A 15541-nucleotide genomic window follows, 5' to 3' on the forward strand; every position below is an offset into this window, starting at 1 on the left:
TCATGAAGGGGCAATTGGTGGGTATAACTCTTATTTGTTAGCCTTTTTGCTATGATTCTTGCTATGCTTAACAATAATTCGGTTTTAACTCAAACACGAGATCTAATTTCACCATAATATTTTTCTTTGCAATAAAACTGTTACAAGTTCAGTTATTACAATTACACTGCAAAAAATGCTTTTCCTACTTAGTATTTTTGTCTTGTTTCCAGTCCAAATATCAAACATTTCTTAAAGATGCATAACGTTATTTTAACAAAGTGGTAAAATGACAAAGCTATTAAGTCATGTTTTCAGGACATAAGCTATTAAGTCTTGTTTTCAGGGGATTTTTTTTTATCTCCCCAGAAAACAAGACCTAATATCTTAAAATTGAGTGAAAGACGTAAAATTGAGTTTTTGCTTAAAACAAGCAAAACATGATCTGTCAATGGGGTAAGAAAAATTATGTCGGGGGAGGGGGGGGGGGCGCTCGAAGGGGGTCTCGCCCAGGGTGTAATTCAATGTAGAACCGCCACTGAACACGAGTTTATTTTTCTAGCTCTCCAAAAGCTTGGGTTTGGTGATCCATTCTGCAAGTTTATAAGAACTCTTTATAATAATGCCAACTGTTCCATCAACCTTAAATCGGGTATACCTCGCCTAGATTTGTCAAGAGGAGTTCGTCAGGGTTGCCCTGTGTCCCCTTATTTATTTCTTGTGGCTGCACAACTTCTCTCCTCCTTTCTTCTGAGTAGTCATCTGCAAGGTATTACTATTGCCAACAAACATATTCTTATTAGTCAGCTAGCTGACGACACTACCCTGTTCTTAAAAGATGAATTACAGATGCCGATTGCAATCCAACACATACAATTTTTCTCTAAAGCTTCCGGTTTAAACTTAAATCTTAATAAATGTGAGCTGTTAGCTGTTAAAACAACCTGTCCTTCTCTCTCTCTTTACGGTGTTCCAGTTAAGTCACAGGTGTGACCTATCTGGGTATATCCATATGTAAGGATGACAAAAAATGACACTCCCCAATGGACAGAAATGGAGAGTAACATTTTGAGTCCTCCGTTACCCTTGTACCTTTTTTCTGATACAGAAGCTAATTTGTTGAAGAAAACTAAAAATCCAATAGTTAAAAACATGGTCAAGGTGTGGTATAATGTTAAAAGATACATTAAAGAACCAGTTATTTTATCACGGCTTACCCCAATTTGGGGAACTCAGAACTTCTTCCCAGGGAGAGCCGATGCAGTGTTTAAGCAATGGGCTTTAAATGGATTGGAGAAAATTCAAGATTTATATCCAACAGACTCAGACAACTTGATGTCATTTGACATGCTTAGACACAAATTTAACATTCAAAGGAAATATTTTTTCAAATATCTCCAACTCAGAAGTTTTATAGGAACCAATCAAAACAATTTACGGAAACCACCCAAATCTGAGGTAGAAGAAATGATAAGTGAAAAAAGTTTTAAAAGGGGAGCAATCTCCCAACTTTATAAACTACTGTTATCACACTCCCCAGATAATTCAACCCTAAAATTAGAAGCCTGGAAGAAAGATCTGCAAATAAATGTAACACCAGATGAGTGGGAAATGGCTTGTAGCAAAGCACATAAGCAAACTATAAATTCTAGGTTGAGATTATTACAATACAAGTGGCTTATGCGTGTTTATGTCACTCCTGTTAAATTAAACCAATTCAATCCAAATATCCCAGACATAAGTGCAAAGTGTGGAGAAGAAAAGGGAACATTGTTCCATTGTATTTGGGATTGTAGAGAAATTAGAACATTTTGGGGTGTAATAAAGCAAACTGTGAATGATATTATTTCTAAAGATCTGCCTCTGGAACCTTCTTTAATCATTTTAGGCTTGTACCCCAAGCACATAGGATATACAAAAAGTGAGAAGCTGTTCATTGATATATGTTTATTACAAGCTAAAATGCTGATTGCATTGCACTGGAAAAACACAAGTAGACCAAGTATTGGACAGTGGGTTAAGCAGATGTTGGCTACTCTTCCATTGGAACGCATCACATACTTGCTAAAAGGAAAAAATGACTTGTTTTGAAAGTATTTGGAGACCTTTCATGCTCTTTGCAGAAAGCACAGACTTAACCGAAGATCAAGAGGAGGATGACACTCATGAATAGTTTCACTGTCGGGGTTCCTCCTTTTGTGTTTGAGAGCGGGTTCTGTTGTATGTTATGTATGTTACTCTAAAAGTCAAATAAAAACATTGTGAAAAAAAAAAAAGGAAATTCATTTCATGGTTACAGAGAGATTTATCTCTGAGAGGACGAACTCTTATTGCTAAAGCTGAGGGTATCTCAAGAATGACTTACCCTGCCCTCTGCGTATATGTGGATAAAGCTGCATGTGCAGATATTGATAGAATGCTGTTTGAGTTTCTGTGGAAGCATAAGAGGCATTACGTTAAAAAGTCTGTCGTCATTAATAATTATGAATATTATGGTGGTCTAAACTTTCTAGATTTTACTTCTTTAAATAATACTTTCAAGATAAATTGGTTAAAACAGTACTTAACAAACCCTGATTCATTCTGGAATACTTTTCCCAATCTTGTTTTTTCTAAGGTGGGAGCTAGGTCTCCCTTTCCTGTTATTGTGTAACTACAACATCACCAAATTGCCCCTTACATTATCAAATTTTCATAAACAAGTGCTTTTGGCCTGGCACCTAATTTATAAGCACAATTTTAGTTTGGAATTTTCATTGGGAATAATTGTGATATTATTTATAAAAATAAGTTGTTATTTTTCCCAAACTGGTTTAATAATAATTTTATTTTGGTTTGTCAATTAATCAATAATGATGGATTCTTGTATTCATATTCAGAGTTTTTGAATAAGTACAATATACCTGCTGTCACTCCTGGAGAGTTTGCTATTGTAATGGATATGCCATCCCTTATGGAGCAATACCTCTTCCCAGAGACTCAGCTAGATCCCAGATTTCTTTGTCTCTAGCTCATCCTTTTGATACAACGCTTGGAAATATTTGTTTTTTGGCTAACTCTTCTAGTCGGAACAGAAGAATTAGACAGCTATTTCAAAATGAGATTGTTTCTCTCCCATACATTGTGTCGTACTGGAATGGCCAGTTTGTCAATATTCCACGGAAGAAAGTGTGGACTTTGTCGTCTAAATATTTAATAACCAATACGGTCAAGGATGTGTCTTACAAATTACTTCATCTTTTTTATCCTGTGAAGCTTTACTTAAAAAAGATGGTTCCTGATATTGACACTTTATGTTCTTTTTGTGGTGCTGAACAAGAATCTATTTCTCATCTCTTCTGGGAATGCACAAATACAAGTCTGTTCTGGAAGGATTTCTGCATCTTTGTTCGCACATTTTCATCACAGAGTTTGTCTTTGTTACTTTGATAAAGATGAAAAGGACCAATATTTTTTGATAAACCTATTTTTTTTTTTTACACAAATGTAAATTTCAGGGTGCTAAGCCCTATTTCTTTATTTTCTGTAAGGAACTTAAATCCTATCTGGACACCCTCAGTACATCCAGCAACTCCAAAGCCCTTAAAACTGTCTCACTGTGCCATTTGCATGATATTCTCCTGACTTTATAACCTGTACTCTCAATTACATTTACCCCTGGTATTGATTCTGTTTGTTCTTAGTAATGAATTTAATAATGAAAAAATAAAATAAAAAAGACCTTACGAACACGAACAAGACCGATGATGACAGAAAAAGATGCATGATTTTATGCAATTGTTTCCCGATTATGAAGTTTTGCTCTTGTAAAACCTTCCTATACTTTTTTGTTAAGTCTTTAAAAAGTTTGACAGATTTTTGTAGTATGTAGGCTAGTATAACCCCCCTTTTGACTCACTGTGCATTATTATCTCCAGCATTGACTCGCAATGAAATGTACAGTGAGTGTCCAGAAGATCTTCATATTATTAATGTAAGACTGATTCGTGTGTCATTCACACCCCCATCCTAGGTGGCGCTACCACGTTCACTAATCCTGCATGTGGTTCTCTACGCCCTCTTGCACTGGTGCCGCGCTCTTCCATTGTTTTGAGGACGGGTCTGCTCCTGCGCAGTAACCTTTTAGAATCTGCAAGCAGTTTGCGTTGCTCGGACAGTGTTTTCAGCTCAGCTGCTCCAGCACACACACACATCATGGCTGAGGAGTGTTACAAGCGTGGGATCCGGTTATTCGTGCTCTCAGCACTCACAGGTACCTGCTCAATAACAACAGCAGCAGCGTTGTATGTGAATGTGATGATAATAATTTGTGTTTATCTTACACGTTTCTTTCTGACTATTTTAAACGGTTGTCGAGTCACTCATTTCCCCTTACTTTCGCAATATTGCTGGAAACGTTCTTGCGGGGTTTTACAATTCAAGCGAAAAGCCCAAAACATGAGCACAAGGCAACTTTATAACGGGGCAAGTGACGTACTTCAACAGATACTAATGAAACAACAAGGTATACCTTATTACACTTGTCTGGGGATACAAACAAAATGTATTGTACAAATCGTTTACATTGCGATGCTGCACAGCTGAGTGCTTCCAACCTGAGTCATGAAACATGGGTTGTGTCGCAGTATATAATTTAAAGCGCTTTAAAAAATGATTACTTTTGTTATTTGAAAGCGAAATCGAATGTCTTTAATCACTGCATGCCGAACATGGACATTGTAAATAACCTCTTAGTTTAATTGTTTTAGACGCCCTCTTGAAAGATTACACAAGTTAAGATGTAAATAGCCTGTCTGAATAACATTAGCTGCTCATTTAGCTCTAGAGTAATCAGGTGAATTGAATGTTGGCTTATTCAATAATGTAGAGAGAGAGTTCGAGATCTACCAAAGGTGATGGTTACCATAACTTTTATCATTTCACTGTAACTTTCAAAACGTTGGTATGAATGGAAACCGTACACTGGTACTGACTTTGTTAAATACTTGTCCGCGGTAGCTCTTGGTTTCAATCTGTCTCGGACATTACAAGGCATATTCCGCATATATCCCGGTCGCGTAACGTTAGTTATGACCAGATTTAGCCGTGCACTTGTTCTTCGATGCCAGTGATCTATTAGGGAGCAGCATTTAATGTCAGACCCGAGGGCTGTGACTCAGGCTGTTTCTCAATAAACATGTAGTGACCATGAACACTAGATGGAGTATACATCCTGTAACAGCGTAACGTTAGTTATGACCAGATTTAGCCGTGCACTTGTTCTTCGATGCCAGTGATCTATTAGGGAGCAGCATTTATGTCAGACCCGAGGGCTGTGACTCACGCCCGTTTCACACATACTCCGTGTGCAGTGCGTGTGCGGTCCGTGTTGCGGTGCGTATGCTGTGCAGGAGCAGCACGCCCTATAGTGCTTTCACATATGCTGCGTTTGCAGTGCGGAACTGATCCGCGGCTGTAGGCCTAGCTACCACAAACACATAGACCTACTCATTATTTTTATTTCAAATCCATAAGTTATCAGCAACTTTTATTTAAAAAAGTTTTGGGATATTCTCTTTGTACACATCCTCCCTTGTCTGTCTTGGCGTCGCTCTATATTTTTGAGCGTGTAGTAGGCTCCGACGCACCTGTTCGTGATTTGATTGAAGGAGCTGACCAATAATAATAATAGAAGCGTCGACAGATTAAACAATTGTCTTTAGAATTGTATTTTTGTTTTCTTTGTTAGGCTAGTTGTTGTCCGTGCTTTTATATTTCGTTCACTGGATGGAATGTTCGTTATTATTGTGAGTCTTTGTGGCGTCTGTTGTGGGTGAGTAAATAAATAGCCTAAATAATTGCATTAATTCCGCCGTTTACTTGTTCTTGTTTAGGTAGTCTCTTCTCTCAGAGTTGATATTTTTTATGAGAGGTCGTAACACAACGTTCAATACATTACTTCTATATGGGCCATTCTACAGAATTGGTGCAAACTGCTGTCCCTCATCCAAAAAACACATTTGAAAAGCATTTAATTATTAAAATCTTAGATGTTTACTAAGATCCTTCAATTATCTATTGAAACCCACAATAATATTTAAGATATCAGTAAGCTTTATATATATAAAATCATAATTTATGGGCTACTTTCAATTAGGAGGTGGCTGTCCCAAACCCTAACCCCTAAATTTCAACTTGTGAAAATGATATTGAATAATTTTTTGCAAATTTTTCCATTCTTGTTTTAAAAAAAATATTTTTGTTTTTTTAAAAAAAATGAAGTTAAAAAAAATATTTATTTTATATTTTATTTTTAAATCATGAAACTTTATCTAAAAAAACATGTCCCGCATTTTCATGTCACTACCAAAACAGTGAATGTTGTAGTCCATTGGCTGAGTCTGATTTTAACCACACTCCTACATTTTTGATCAGGAAATATTCCTGTGTCCCTCTCTCTCATGTGCTATATGGTGAGTAGATTGATCCCATCATTTTGAGGTAAATGTGTTCTAAAGTCTAAAAATCTGTGTGTAACTTTAAGGAATGTCACTACCAAACTCATTTTTTCTGCTATTGAGTATTTTTTTTGGGATGTTATTCCATAAAATTTAGTTGTTATATGTGTTCAACTGTTCTGACCAGTGATGGCTAACCATGTGCTGATTAGCATCTTCGAGCTAGGCTCAAAAGTTATCTAAAATTGTCACTACCAAAACAGTCACAACCGAAACATTTTCTTGAAGTTTCGGTTGTGACATTGTTTTGGTAGTGACAAAAGGGAACACATAATCCTTTATTTGGAGGAATAAACTACATTTTAGTACAGTTATGCAAATAATTACTACTGTAGTATGTTTTAGTAGTGTTTTAGTATGCAATATTCTGTTAAAATTCTGTAATGTGATGAGGTTACAATTACTTAAGGTTGCAGTCCATGATACTAGCTTAGGTGTAAGGTTGTTGTCAGTAATGTTAATTTCTATGATTAACTTGGCAAGGAGAATGACATAAAACACCAACATGCCTAAAAAAAATAGAAAAACTACAACAGAGAGACAGAGAGAATACAAACAAAGGTTGAGGGAAGACCCAGTGAAGTACGAGGAATACTTAAGGAAAGAAAATGAAAGAAATAAGAAACGAAGGGAAGAAGGAAAGTTGAAGAGTATCAGTGAATTATCTGACAGGGAGCAAAGACATGTCAGAAAAGCATGGAGGAAAAGACAGAAAAGACACAGGATGATGGTGAAAAGACAAAAAGAGATGGAGACATTTTGCAGGGCTTCCACACCACCTAGCACTTCCAGTGAGGGTGATCAGACACCAGTACACACACACACACACACACACACACACACACACACACACACACAGTTCAGTGGTTCTGGAGATTTATCTGAATGAGGAAAATTATTCTGAAATTAATGTATTATGTAAACACACACACACACACACACACACACAGAGTTCAGTGGTTCTGGAGATTTATCTGAATGACTCATAAACAAAATGTTGAAAATGTGAAAATAAAACAAAGTGGTTCTGAGTCTACATTGTAAGTTGTTGTTTTTTTAGGAAGAAAAATCTATGAGCATACCTCTTCTCACTTGCACCTCAAGACCAAAGTATAGAATAGCTCGAGGTGTTCTTATAAGATATTTACTGTCAGATGTGTGTCTGCTATATGTACTGACTGCATATGTGCATCATAGTTATTTATTTATATTAACATAAAATGTGGACAGTCTGATTCAGCCATGGCAAACTAATTATTGTGGTCACTACCAAAACATTACTGTCACTACCAAAAATGTGCAGTCACTACCGTAACATGGGATGTTTTGTCAAAAATAAAGTATATTGAATTATCAACTAAGATGTTATGATAGTGTTTGGTTCAATGCATATTAATACTAATGAATCCTTAACTTTGAAATCAGTACGATAAACTTTATGCCTTCTACAAAGAAAGATTGGGTTCAAAATACAACAAATCTCATAAATCACACTTAAAATATTATTAAAATTATAATCTTTATTGATTTAACCAGTAAAAATATTTTTTAAAAATAGAAAAAATATATATTTATAAGGTAGATGTAAACAAAATCTTAATAGGTCATTATAAGCCTTCTTAATAAATTATTTAATATTGTGTTTCGGTAGTGACAAATTTGGGGAGAAGGAAAATATTCCAGCATTTTCTGAAAATACAATATGAGAATTAACTGCACAATTACTAGAAAAGCATACCTTGGATATTATACAATTTGCATACATGCAAAATTTGTGGGAAAAAACAAAAAAATTTCAAGATGTTTCCAACTCTGACTTTGCACCAATTCTGTAGAATGGCCCATATATTAAGTTGCTCAAGCAGTGGTAAAATATTGAACCATGTACTTATATTAAAATTGCATACATTTTAAATTAAAACTTAATTTAAAAACAGCAGATTCATACCTTTTCTATTTAAATCGTTATACAAAGTCTTGCATGTCACAACCAACTTGTTTTTCCACCTCCACGAATGAGACGAGTGTAGTTTTGTTGCCTTGTTGAAGTAAATTGTAGTTTTCCTTGCTTCTCGTCTTAAAATAAAAAGATGACTGAAAATGGTTTTATTTAATTAAATGCATTCATGGTAAGATTACTAGGCTACATTTTATTTAATTAAATGCATTTATGGTAAAATTATTACATTTTCATGTCAATCTGTGTGCATTTTAAACACGAACCATGCGTTGTCACTTTAATTCAGCGTTTGCAGCACAGCAAAAAATAGACTCGGTACGGAAACGATCTCTGCACTGCTGTATACGCACCGCAACTGGAACGGATGGACGGACTGCATTCGTGTGCAGTGTGAAAGCTCTAACCTGTTAACATGGGTACGGAAAAAAATACGCACCGCACACGCACTGCAAACGGAGTATGTGTGAAACGGGCGTCAGGCTGTTTCTCAATAAACATGTAGTAGTGACCATGAACACTAGATGGAGTATACATCCTGTAACAGCGTAACGTTAGTTATTAGCAGATTTAGCCGTGCACTTGTTCTTCGATGCCAGTGATCTATTAGGGAGCAGCATTTAATGTCAGACCCGAGGGCTGTGACTCAGTGTGTCTAGTCGTCACGTACACAGCAGTGTTGCCAGATCACACAAAAAAAACTCTTCTGTCTAAGGTTGAAAAAACTAGTGCTGGGCGGTTTGACCAAAAATCAACATCACGTTTTTTTTTCTAAATTATACCGGTTTCACGGTTTTTACCGTTTTTTTTTTTTTTTTTTTTAAGCATGATGGGTGTTAACCACATTTTCTACTGAGTGAGAGAGGAAATACTGGAGTAGATTTACTTATAATGCCCTATTTTATTGTCATGAGTGAATATTATAGAAAAAATCCACACTAATATTAATAATACAGGTTTGCAAGGCTGTTTACAAAGAGGTGCCAGCAGGACGCGCTTTAGGAGCGGCAGAAACAGTGGTTTCCCCGGTAACGGCTATACACAAAGCAGCAACGCTCATAAACACTGCTTTATCAGGAAAGATAAAGAAAGATTCCATCGTAATACCAAAGAAACTTTTCTAAAGACCGTCAGTTCACTTCAGATACGTTAATACAGTATAAAAACACGCGCGCCGCGAGAAAAAAAGACACTCTCACCCCCACACGTCTCGTGCCCATTCTAGTCAATGCTTGTGTTTCAGATCGAAGCTTCCCAGAAGCGGCTCTCCGCGCCGCTTCGCTAAACCGCGTGGAGGACGGAATAAAACCTTGTCGCAGCTGTAATGCGCCGCAGACGTGTGTTGTAAATGAGACTGTGTCGCGCTGCGCGCAGCGCCGCGTTCCGATTAAAGCGACATACACCGGTATTGCGGTATATTAAAAATTCATATCGTAACAAAAATAAACACCGGTATTCGGTTTGAACCGGTAAACCGCCCAGCACTAGAAAAAACTCTAGATTTGGACTGGAACCCTCCAGATTTGTGTGTGTGTGTGTGTGTGGTGCCCTGTGATGGACTGGTGTAGTCTCGCCTTGTGCCCGGTGTCTGCCGGGTTAGGCTCCGGCTCACCACAACCTTGTAAAGGATTAAGCGCTTAATGCTAATGGATGGACTTCTTAATAACCCACAATTTTTTTTTTTTTTTAATCAACATAATAAGGGATAATGATGGTAAATTTGGCAGAATGTTGAGTCTTTGAGTATACCGTACCCCATTGTTCTGTAAACCATGCAGGCCAAAATGTGGTAAAGGCTTAGGCCTGTTAGCCTGATCTTAGGCCTGATCTTCAGCTGGGATTGAAGCGTTTTTTCCCATATTGGCACGTCATACTTCTACCACTACGTCTGCCATATATTTGTAAAGGGAATGTTTGGGAGGGGTTTAACCCTTGTGTGGTGTTCATATTTTTGTTATTCAGCCAGTGTTCGTGGGTCTGGTGGACCCGCTGCATTTTTGGGTTTTTAATTAAACATGATCAAACAATTTATGTTAAAATACTCAGATGTTTACTTCATCCAAATTACAAGCAATATAATCAGCATATGGTTAATATTTCCTCTTTAGCTTTGTGAGATCACATTTAAGAATTGCAGCCTTGGGCGGGAACGACAGGGGTAGAAACAAAACTCACTTTTGCACTCACACTCTCTCACACTTACAATCTCTCTCTCACACACACATGCAACACACACACACATACACACACACACACACACACACATACACATACACAATAACAGCAAGCCCTGACAGGAGGAGGACAGAGTAAATGTAAACAGGACCTAAACATTTCCACACTTTTATTAGCCCCGGGTCCAGTGGACCCGCACATCCTGTGTGTAATATAAATGTGTAGGGGGGGTGTACAGTGTGTGGTCATTGAAAATGTGTTTTGATAGATATTCCTCACAGAAAATGAGCCAAGGCCAATGAGTCTGAGGTTGAAAAAATAAATAATCGTATATTTTTCTTTTGATAAAAAATGAAAACGGGTCCAACAGACCCGAACACCATATAAGGGTTAAGTCATCTTAAATTTGAGCATTTTTAATTAAGAAAAAAAACTCCAGATTTACCTTTAAAAAAACCTTTGTTACATTGTTACCTGAGCAAGGGGAAAAAACTGCCAGCTTCCAGGTTGTGCTATGTGACAGGATATGGAGCATTTCTGCTGATTTTATTCTGGCACAGTAATTTAATAAAGTCAGTGTTTTTTGTCCATTCTGTGAATGTGGCTGTAGATCAGGGGTTTATAATTCTTGCCAGGAGGCCCACGCCCGTTGTGTTTACGCTTCCGAAATCCTTTACAGTCCATCTCGGAGCATCCAAACAAAAAAAGACTTGTCTCATAAGGCTCGGTGCGTCCACACACATCATTAGCTCACATAAGTTCATGTTGCACTGTTTTTTGTTTTTTTTTGCAACCTCGTGCAGATTGAGCCGATCAGATCTAGAAAATAGTCTCTCTAATAATATCCCTCGTTTTCTTACGTGTTGTTATGGCTCGTTTCTCCAAGTCCACACATTTTTAAAAGAATGTTAAAGTTTTTGTAACACGCCTTGAACATGGTAAAAAACCTAAACAAAAAAAAGAATATTAACTATAGTAAGTATAATAGGTTTCTGGATGTAATTCCTTATTGCTCTCTTACCAGGAGTTTTTCCTTCCAGTGCCAAGTGAAGGGGAGTTTTTCTGGCTAACAGGTTTGATGCCAGATAAACCTCTTTTACAGATGTCAATCAGAATAGGGTAATTGCAAGAGATCCAGCTGTTTCCAAGGAATTAGCACATATTCTCGGCAAGAGAGGAAAATTAGAATGGGAATTAGAATTAACAAGGAACACACTAAGAACTCATCTCTTATTAATAATGTCAGTCCATAACTGTAGTAATATGGTAGTATCGACTAATAGCTGCACACCTATTGAACATAACAATAAAAAAAATAAAAAATAAGGTGATGGAATGTAAATGTGTGTCTTCAGCTATAATAAGGGGTTTCATCTTCCGGCTTTAGCTCTTAGTGTTCTGTCTGCCCTTTAAGCTTGATCTAGATCATTTTTATTCATTAAAGTAGTAAATAAATGAATTAGAGTTTCTAATGTCACCTCTACTCTGAATTTGGTGGGACAGACTTTAGTGTGAGACTTTGCTCCTCTGTTCTGGTCTCATGACTCAGGTGTTTTGTAAGGTTAAAAGGGAAAATCTGCAGGCCTCCTGTACACATCATAGATAGAGACTACGGAAGTGATTACCTGTTTCATACCAATCCTCTGCCAGCCCCAGTTTGGGAGTCTTCAACCGTGTGCATGAAAAGGGTGATCAGAAAAAGACGCCGCTATAGTTTTAATTACAGTTTTTTTTATTCGCTTTGGTACTATTTTCACAAGTTAGGTGTACATTTTCCAAACTCTTAGTGCTAATATCACAACAGATCATCAAAAGTCCACTTTTTTCAAACATTTGATCATGTTTTCAAATGTGTTAGTACAATACTCAAAATCACAAAGTATCCTTTTCAAAACACAAAATAAGTGTTTCATCTACATAAATATTTCATTCACAGTAACTGCCTTTCATAAAGCTCTTACTATCAAACTTTTGATTTGCATCTCTTCTTGTTCAGTTTAATACATTTGTCTATTATTTAATCCAACTGATCTTAATGGTTAATCAATGAATCATTATGTACACCTATAGATTTCTATAGATATTGATTCAGCGCACAGTTTCTATAGAACTTGTTTGCAATTTCCGATATGGAAAACCAAATGTAATGAATTATTTTTACATAAGCGATTTATAGATAATAACCTCCATGATGTTCAAAGTGTGTGAACATGCATGTGTGTGTGTGTGTGTGTGTGTGTGTGTGTGTGTGTGAGAGAGAGAGAGAGAGAGAGAGAGAGAGAGATACAGAGAAATTTGCCATTTGTGCAAATACTGTAAAGCAGAATAGAGTATAAGGGAGAGGACACAGTCAATGACTGTCAAACATCAGATTGATCAGAGATATATCAGTAGAAGGGAGACGGGCGGCATCAAATACAGCATTTTACATTACAGTATGTATGCCATGTGATACTGTAAACAGGGTAGAGACATGGTAGTTACATTACTGTAACTCATCCTTCATCTGTAAAGGTCCACTACAGTATATTCAGGCAAATAGTCAAAATCATTTACTGTATTCATTGCCAGCGAACTCTGTTCTAGCACAGAACCTCATGGCTGTGCTTCATCACACCTTTTGATAACACACTTGATAGATACTATTACAAACATTATGGATTAAATTACATAAGTTAGGTTATGCACGTGTATTTTCTAGTGTGGCATAGCCTGTATTACTGTAATTATTTCAGCAACAACAGTGATTTGAAACATGTATCTTGCATTGTTTGCTGTTGAATGAGCTGATTGTTAAAAGTACTAAATTGAAAGAAGATCATACTGTTGTGTTTCTGTGATTAAACCAAATGTTCTCATTACATATTACAATAATCTTGTGTTTGAAACAGTGATTATGTGGACTGAAAACATGTGCAACTGAATGAAAACATTACATCAGGTTTTGAAAGAATGACTAGCTGTGTTACAAGAGTGATCAGTTTGGATTTTTGTACTAAGAGTTTTGAAAATGTACACCTAACTTTTGAAAATAGTACCAAAGCGAATAAAAAAAACTGTAATAACTAATTTGAACTGGAGCATCTTTTTTTTTTTCTGAACCTCCTCGGTGGTTATTGTTAATAGATTGTTACTTTTCCCGAATTCAAATTTCTCCTTTCAGTAATTAAGTACAAAACATTAATTAATAAGCCTACATCAGAAGAAAACAATCTTGTTCTTTTATTCTCCCCTTGCACCATCACAGAAAGCCACAATCACTTTCCAGAACATTCTCATTCACAGTTCCATGCTGGTGGAACGCTCTCCCCGCCCTCATCCGGAACGCAGAATCCCTGACAACATTCAAAAGACAGCTGAAAACCCATCTCTTCCGTGAGCACTTCACCTCATTAAAAAAAAAAAAAACTTTGAACCATCGCTTATCAGGCTTATGCTACTCTGAATAATTACTGAACTTCGTATTTTGAGCACTCCTTGCGTTGTTGTTGTTTTTGCCTCTTCATGATGACTCACTTAACCTAGTCCTAATCTGTAAGTCGCTTTGGATAAAAGCGTCTGCTAAATGACTAAATGTAAATGTAAATGCACTAATCCCAGAGTGCACACAGCGCACAGTGAAACCACCGGCTGCTCGCCTCCCGCTAAATGAATGAAAGACCAAAGCAAAGGGAATGAACCTCGTCAAACCATGGAAACTCTTGAATCGTAATTGACCACGTTGTTAAAGGAGTCCGATTTTCTTCTTTATTTATTTCAGTGCTTTATCCAGTCTAAAAAGCTACATAAGGGAATCCGAGGGGGGGGGGGGATATTTTAATGTGGTCTGATAACTACATTAGTGCTGACAGCTGTTTCGAAGAAGCAGATTCTTAAAGTGACAGGAAAAGAAAACCGTCAATCGCAAGTTCATTTTACAGATTACTAAAATAAACCCTTCTAACATCAGCTCGAGTCTCATGTTTCCAAAATGAGTCCGCTAACCATTTTGAAATTTGGGCAGAAAGACAAACCTGTAAAATACCTAAATCAAGTTGGTGCCTGTTTGCCTTGCCAGTTGCTCCTTGTTCCTCGTTGTCTTTGTTGATCATGCACTCTGGACTTTTCAGACTTTTTCTTTAGTTTTATTCACAGCACTGTGCAAAGCAGAGGAATTTCTGGTGTATGGAGAGAGGCAGTCTTCTGTAATTATTCCCGGGTTCAGTGTTTTGGAAACGAGTGGACGTTTAAACTGGCAATTCTCCAGCCGTAAGACCAGCGCGACTATTCTGGATTATGTCATTGGAAGTGCGGAAGCCGACATCAGTCCCATGTACAAGAACCGGATTCAGTTTTTCCCCTCCAACGCATCAGTGCTCATTAAGGGCTTGCAGTACAGTGACGAAGGCAACTACACCTTGACAGTGCAGGGCGCTGTGAACAAGACAAGAACCATCCTCCTGCAAGTCCTGGGTAAGTAGCACCGATGATGTCCGTTTTTGTTTACATTTTGAACAACCCTTTGGAAACGGAATTTTGCGTATTCGATTAGTATTTTTTTGGGAGAACAACACTGAGGGGATTGAGGAACGGCTGCAGGACTTGGTGTGTTGATTAGTCAGCAGAAAGGGAAGAAATAGGTTTCAGGGTTTTGTCTCTCTTTTGCCAGGAACTCCTGCAGGTGCTCTTCAATTCCAACCACCAGTCGCCTCGGTCTGTGGTGTTAATCTGTACCCCCTGCGAACATGCAGGACTAAGTGTAAACACTGGTTCGAAAAGTTTTTTCAGAGCTCTGTTCTCTACAGTCTGTGCAACACTGCTAATACTTTCACCCTTTGTTTTTTCTCCTTCTCAGACAAAAGTCTTTAACAGACTAGCAGTGATATTGTTGGGGGGGGGTTATAAGCAGCAAGAAAACCAGAATCAAACAATGTTACAAATGCTGCTTTAACCT

The 15541-nt window shown here is 37.3% G+C and overlaps 1 protein-coding gene across 4 annotated transcripts in view; it reads left to right on the forward strand.

Moving 5' to 3' along the window:
* The first annotated feature begins 4071 nt into the window (after positions 1-4071).
* The window catches only part of LOC307161619 (HEPACAM family member 2-like), a 36949-nt gene continuing 25479 nt past the window's right edge, over positions 4072-15541 (forward strand). For 2 of the 4 annotated variants that reach the window (XM_079876472.1, XM_079876473.1), the window contains exons 1-2: positions 4072-4231; positions 14731-15060. In XM_079876472.1, the coding sequence (XP_079732598.1) occupies positions 4174-4231; positions 14731-15060 (388 nt within the window). In that variant the 5' untranslated portion in view covers positions 4072-4173. The remainder of the gene's footprint in view (positions 4232-14730; positions 15061-15541) is intronic. The other 2 variants (XM_079876474.1, XM_079876471.1) reach the window with 2 other exon arrangements.

Source organism: Squalius cephalus (assembly GCF_949319135.1).
Source record: "Squalius cephalus genome assembly, chromosome: 7".
NCBI lineage: Eukaryota > Metazoa > Chordata > Actinopteri > Cypriniformes > Leuciscidae > Squalius > Squalius cephalus.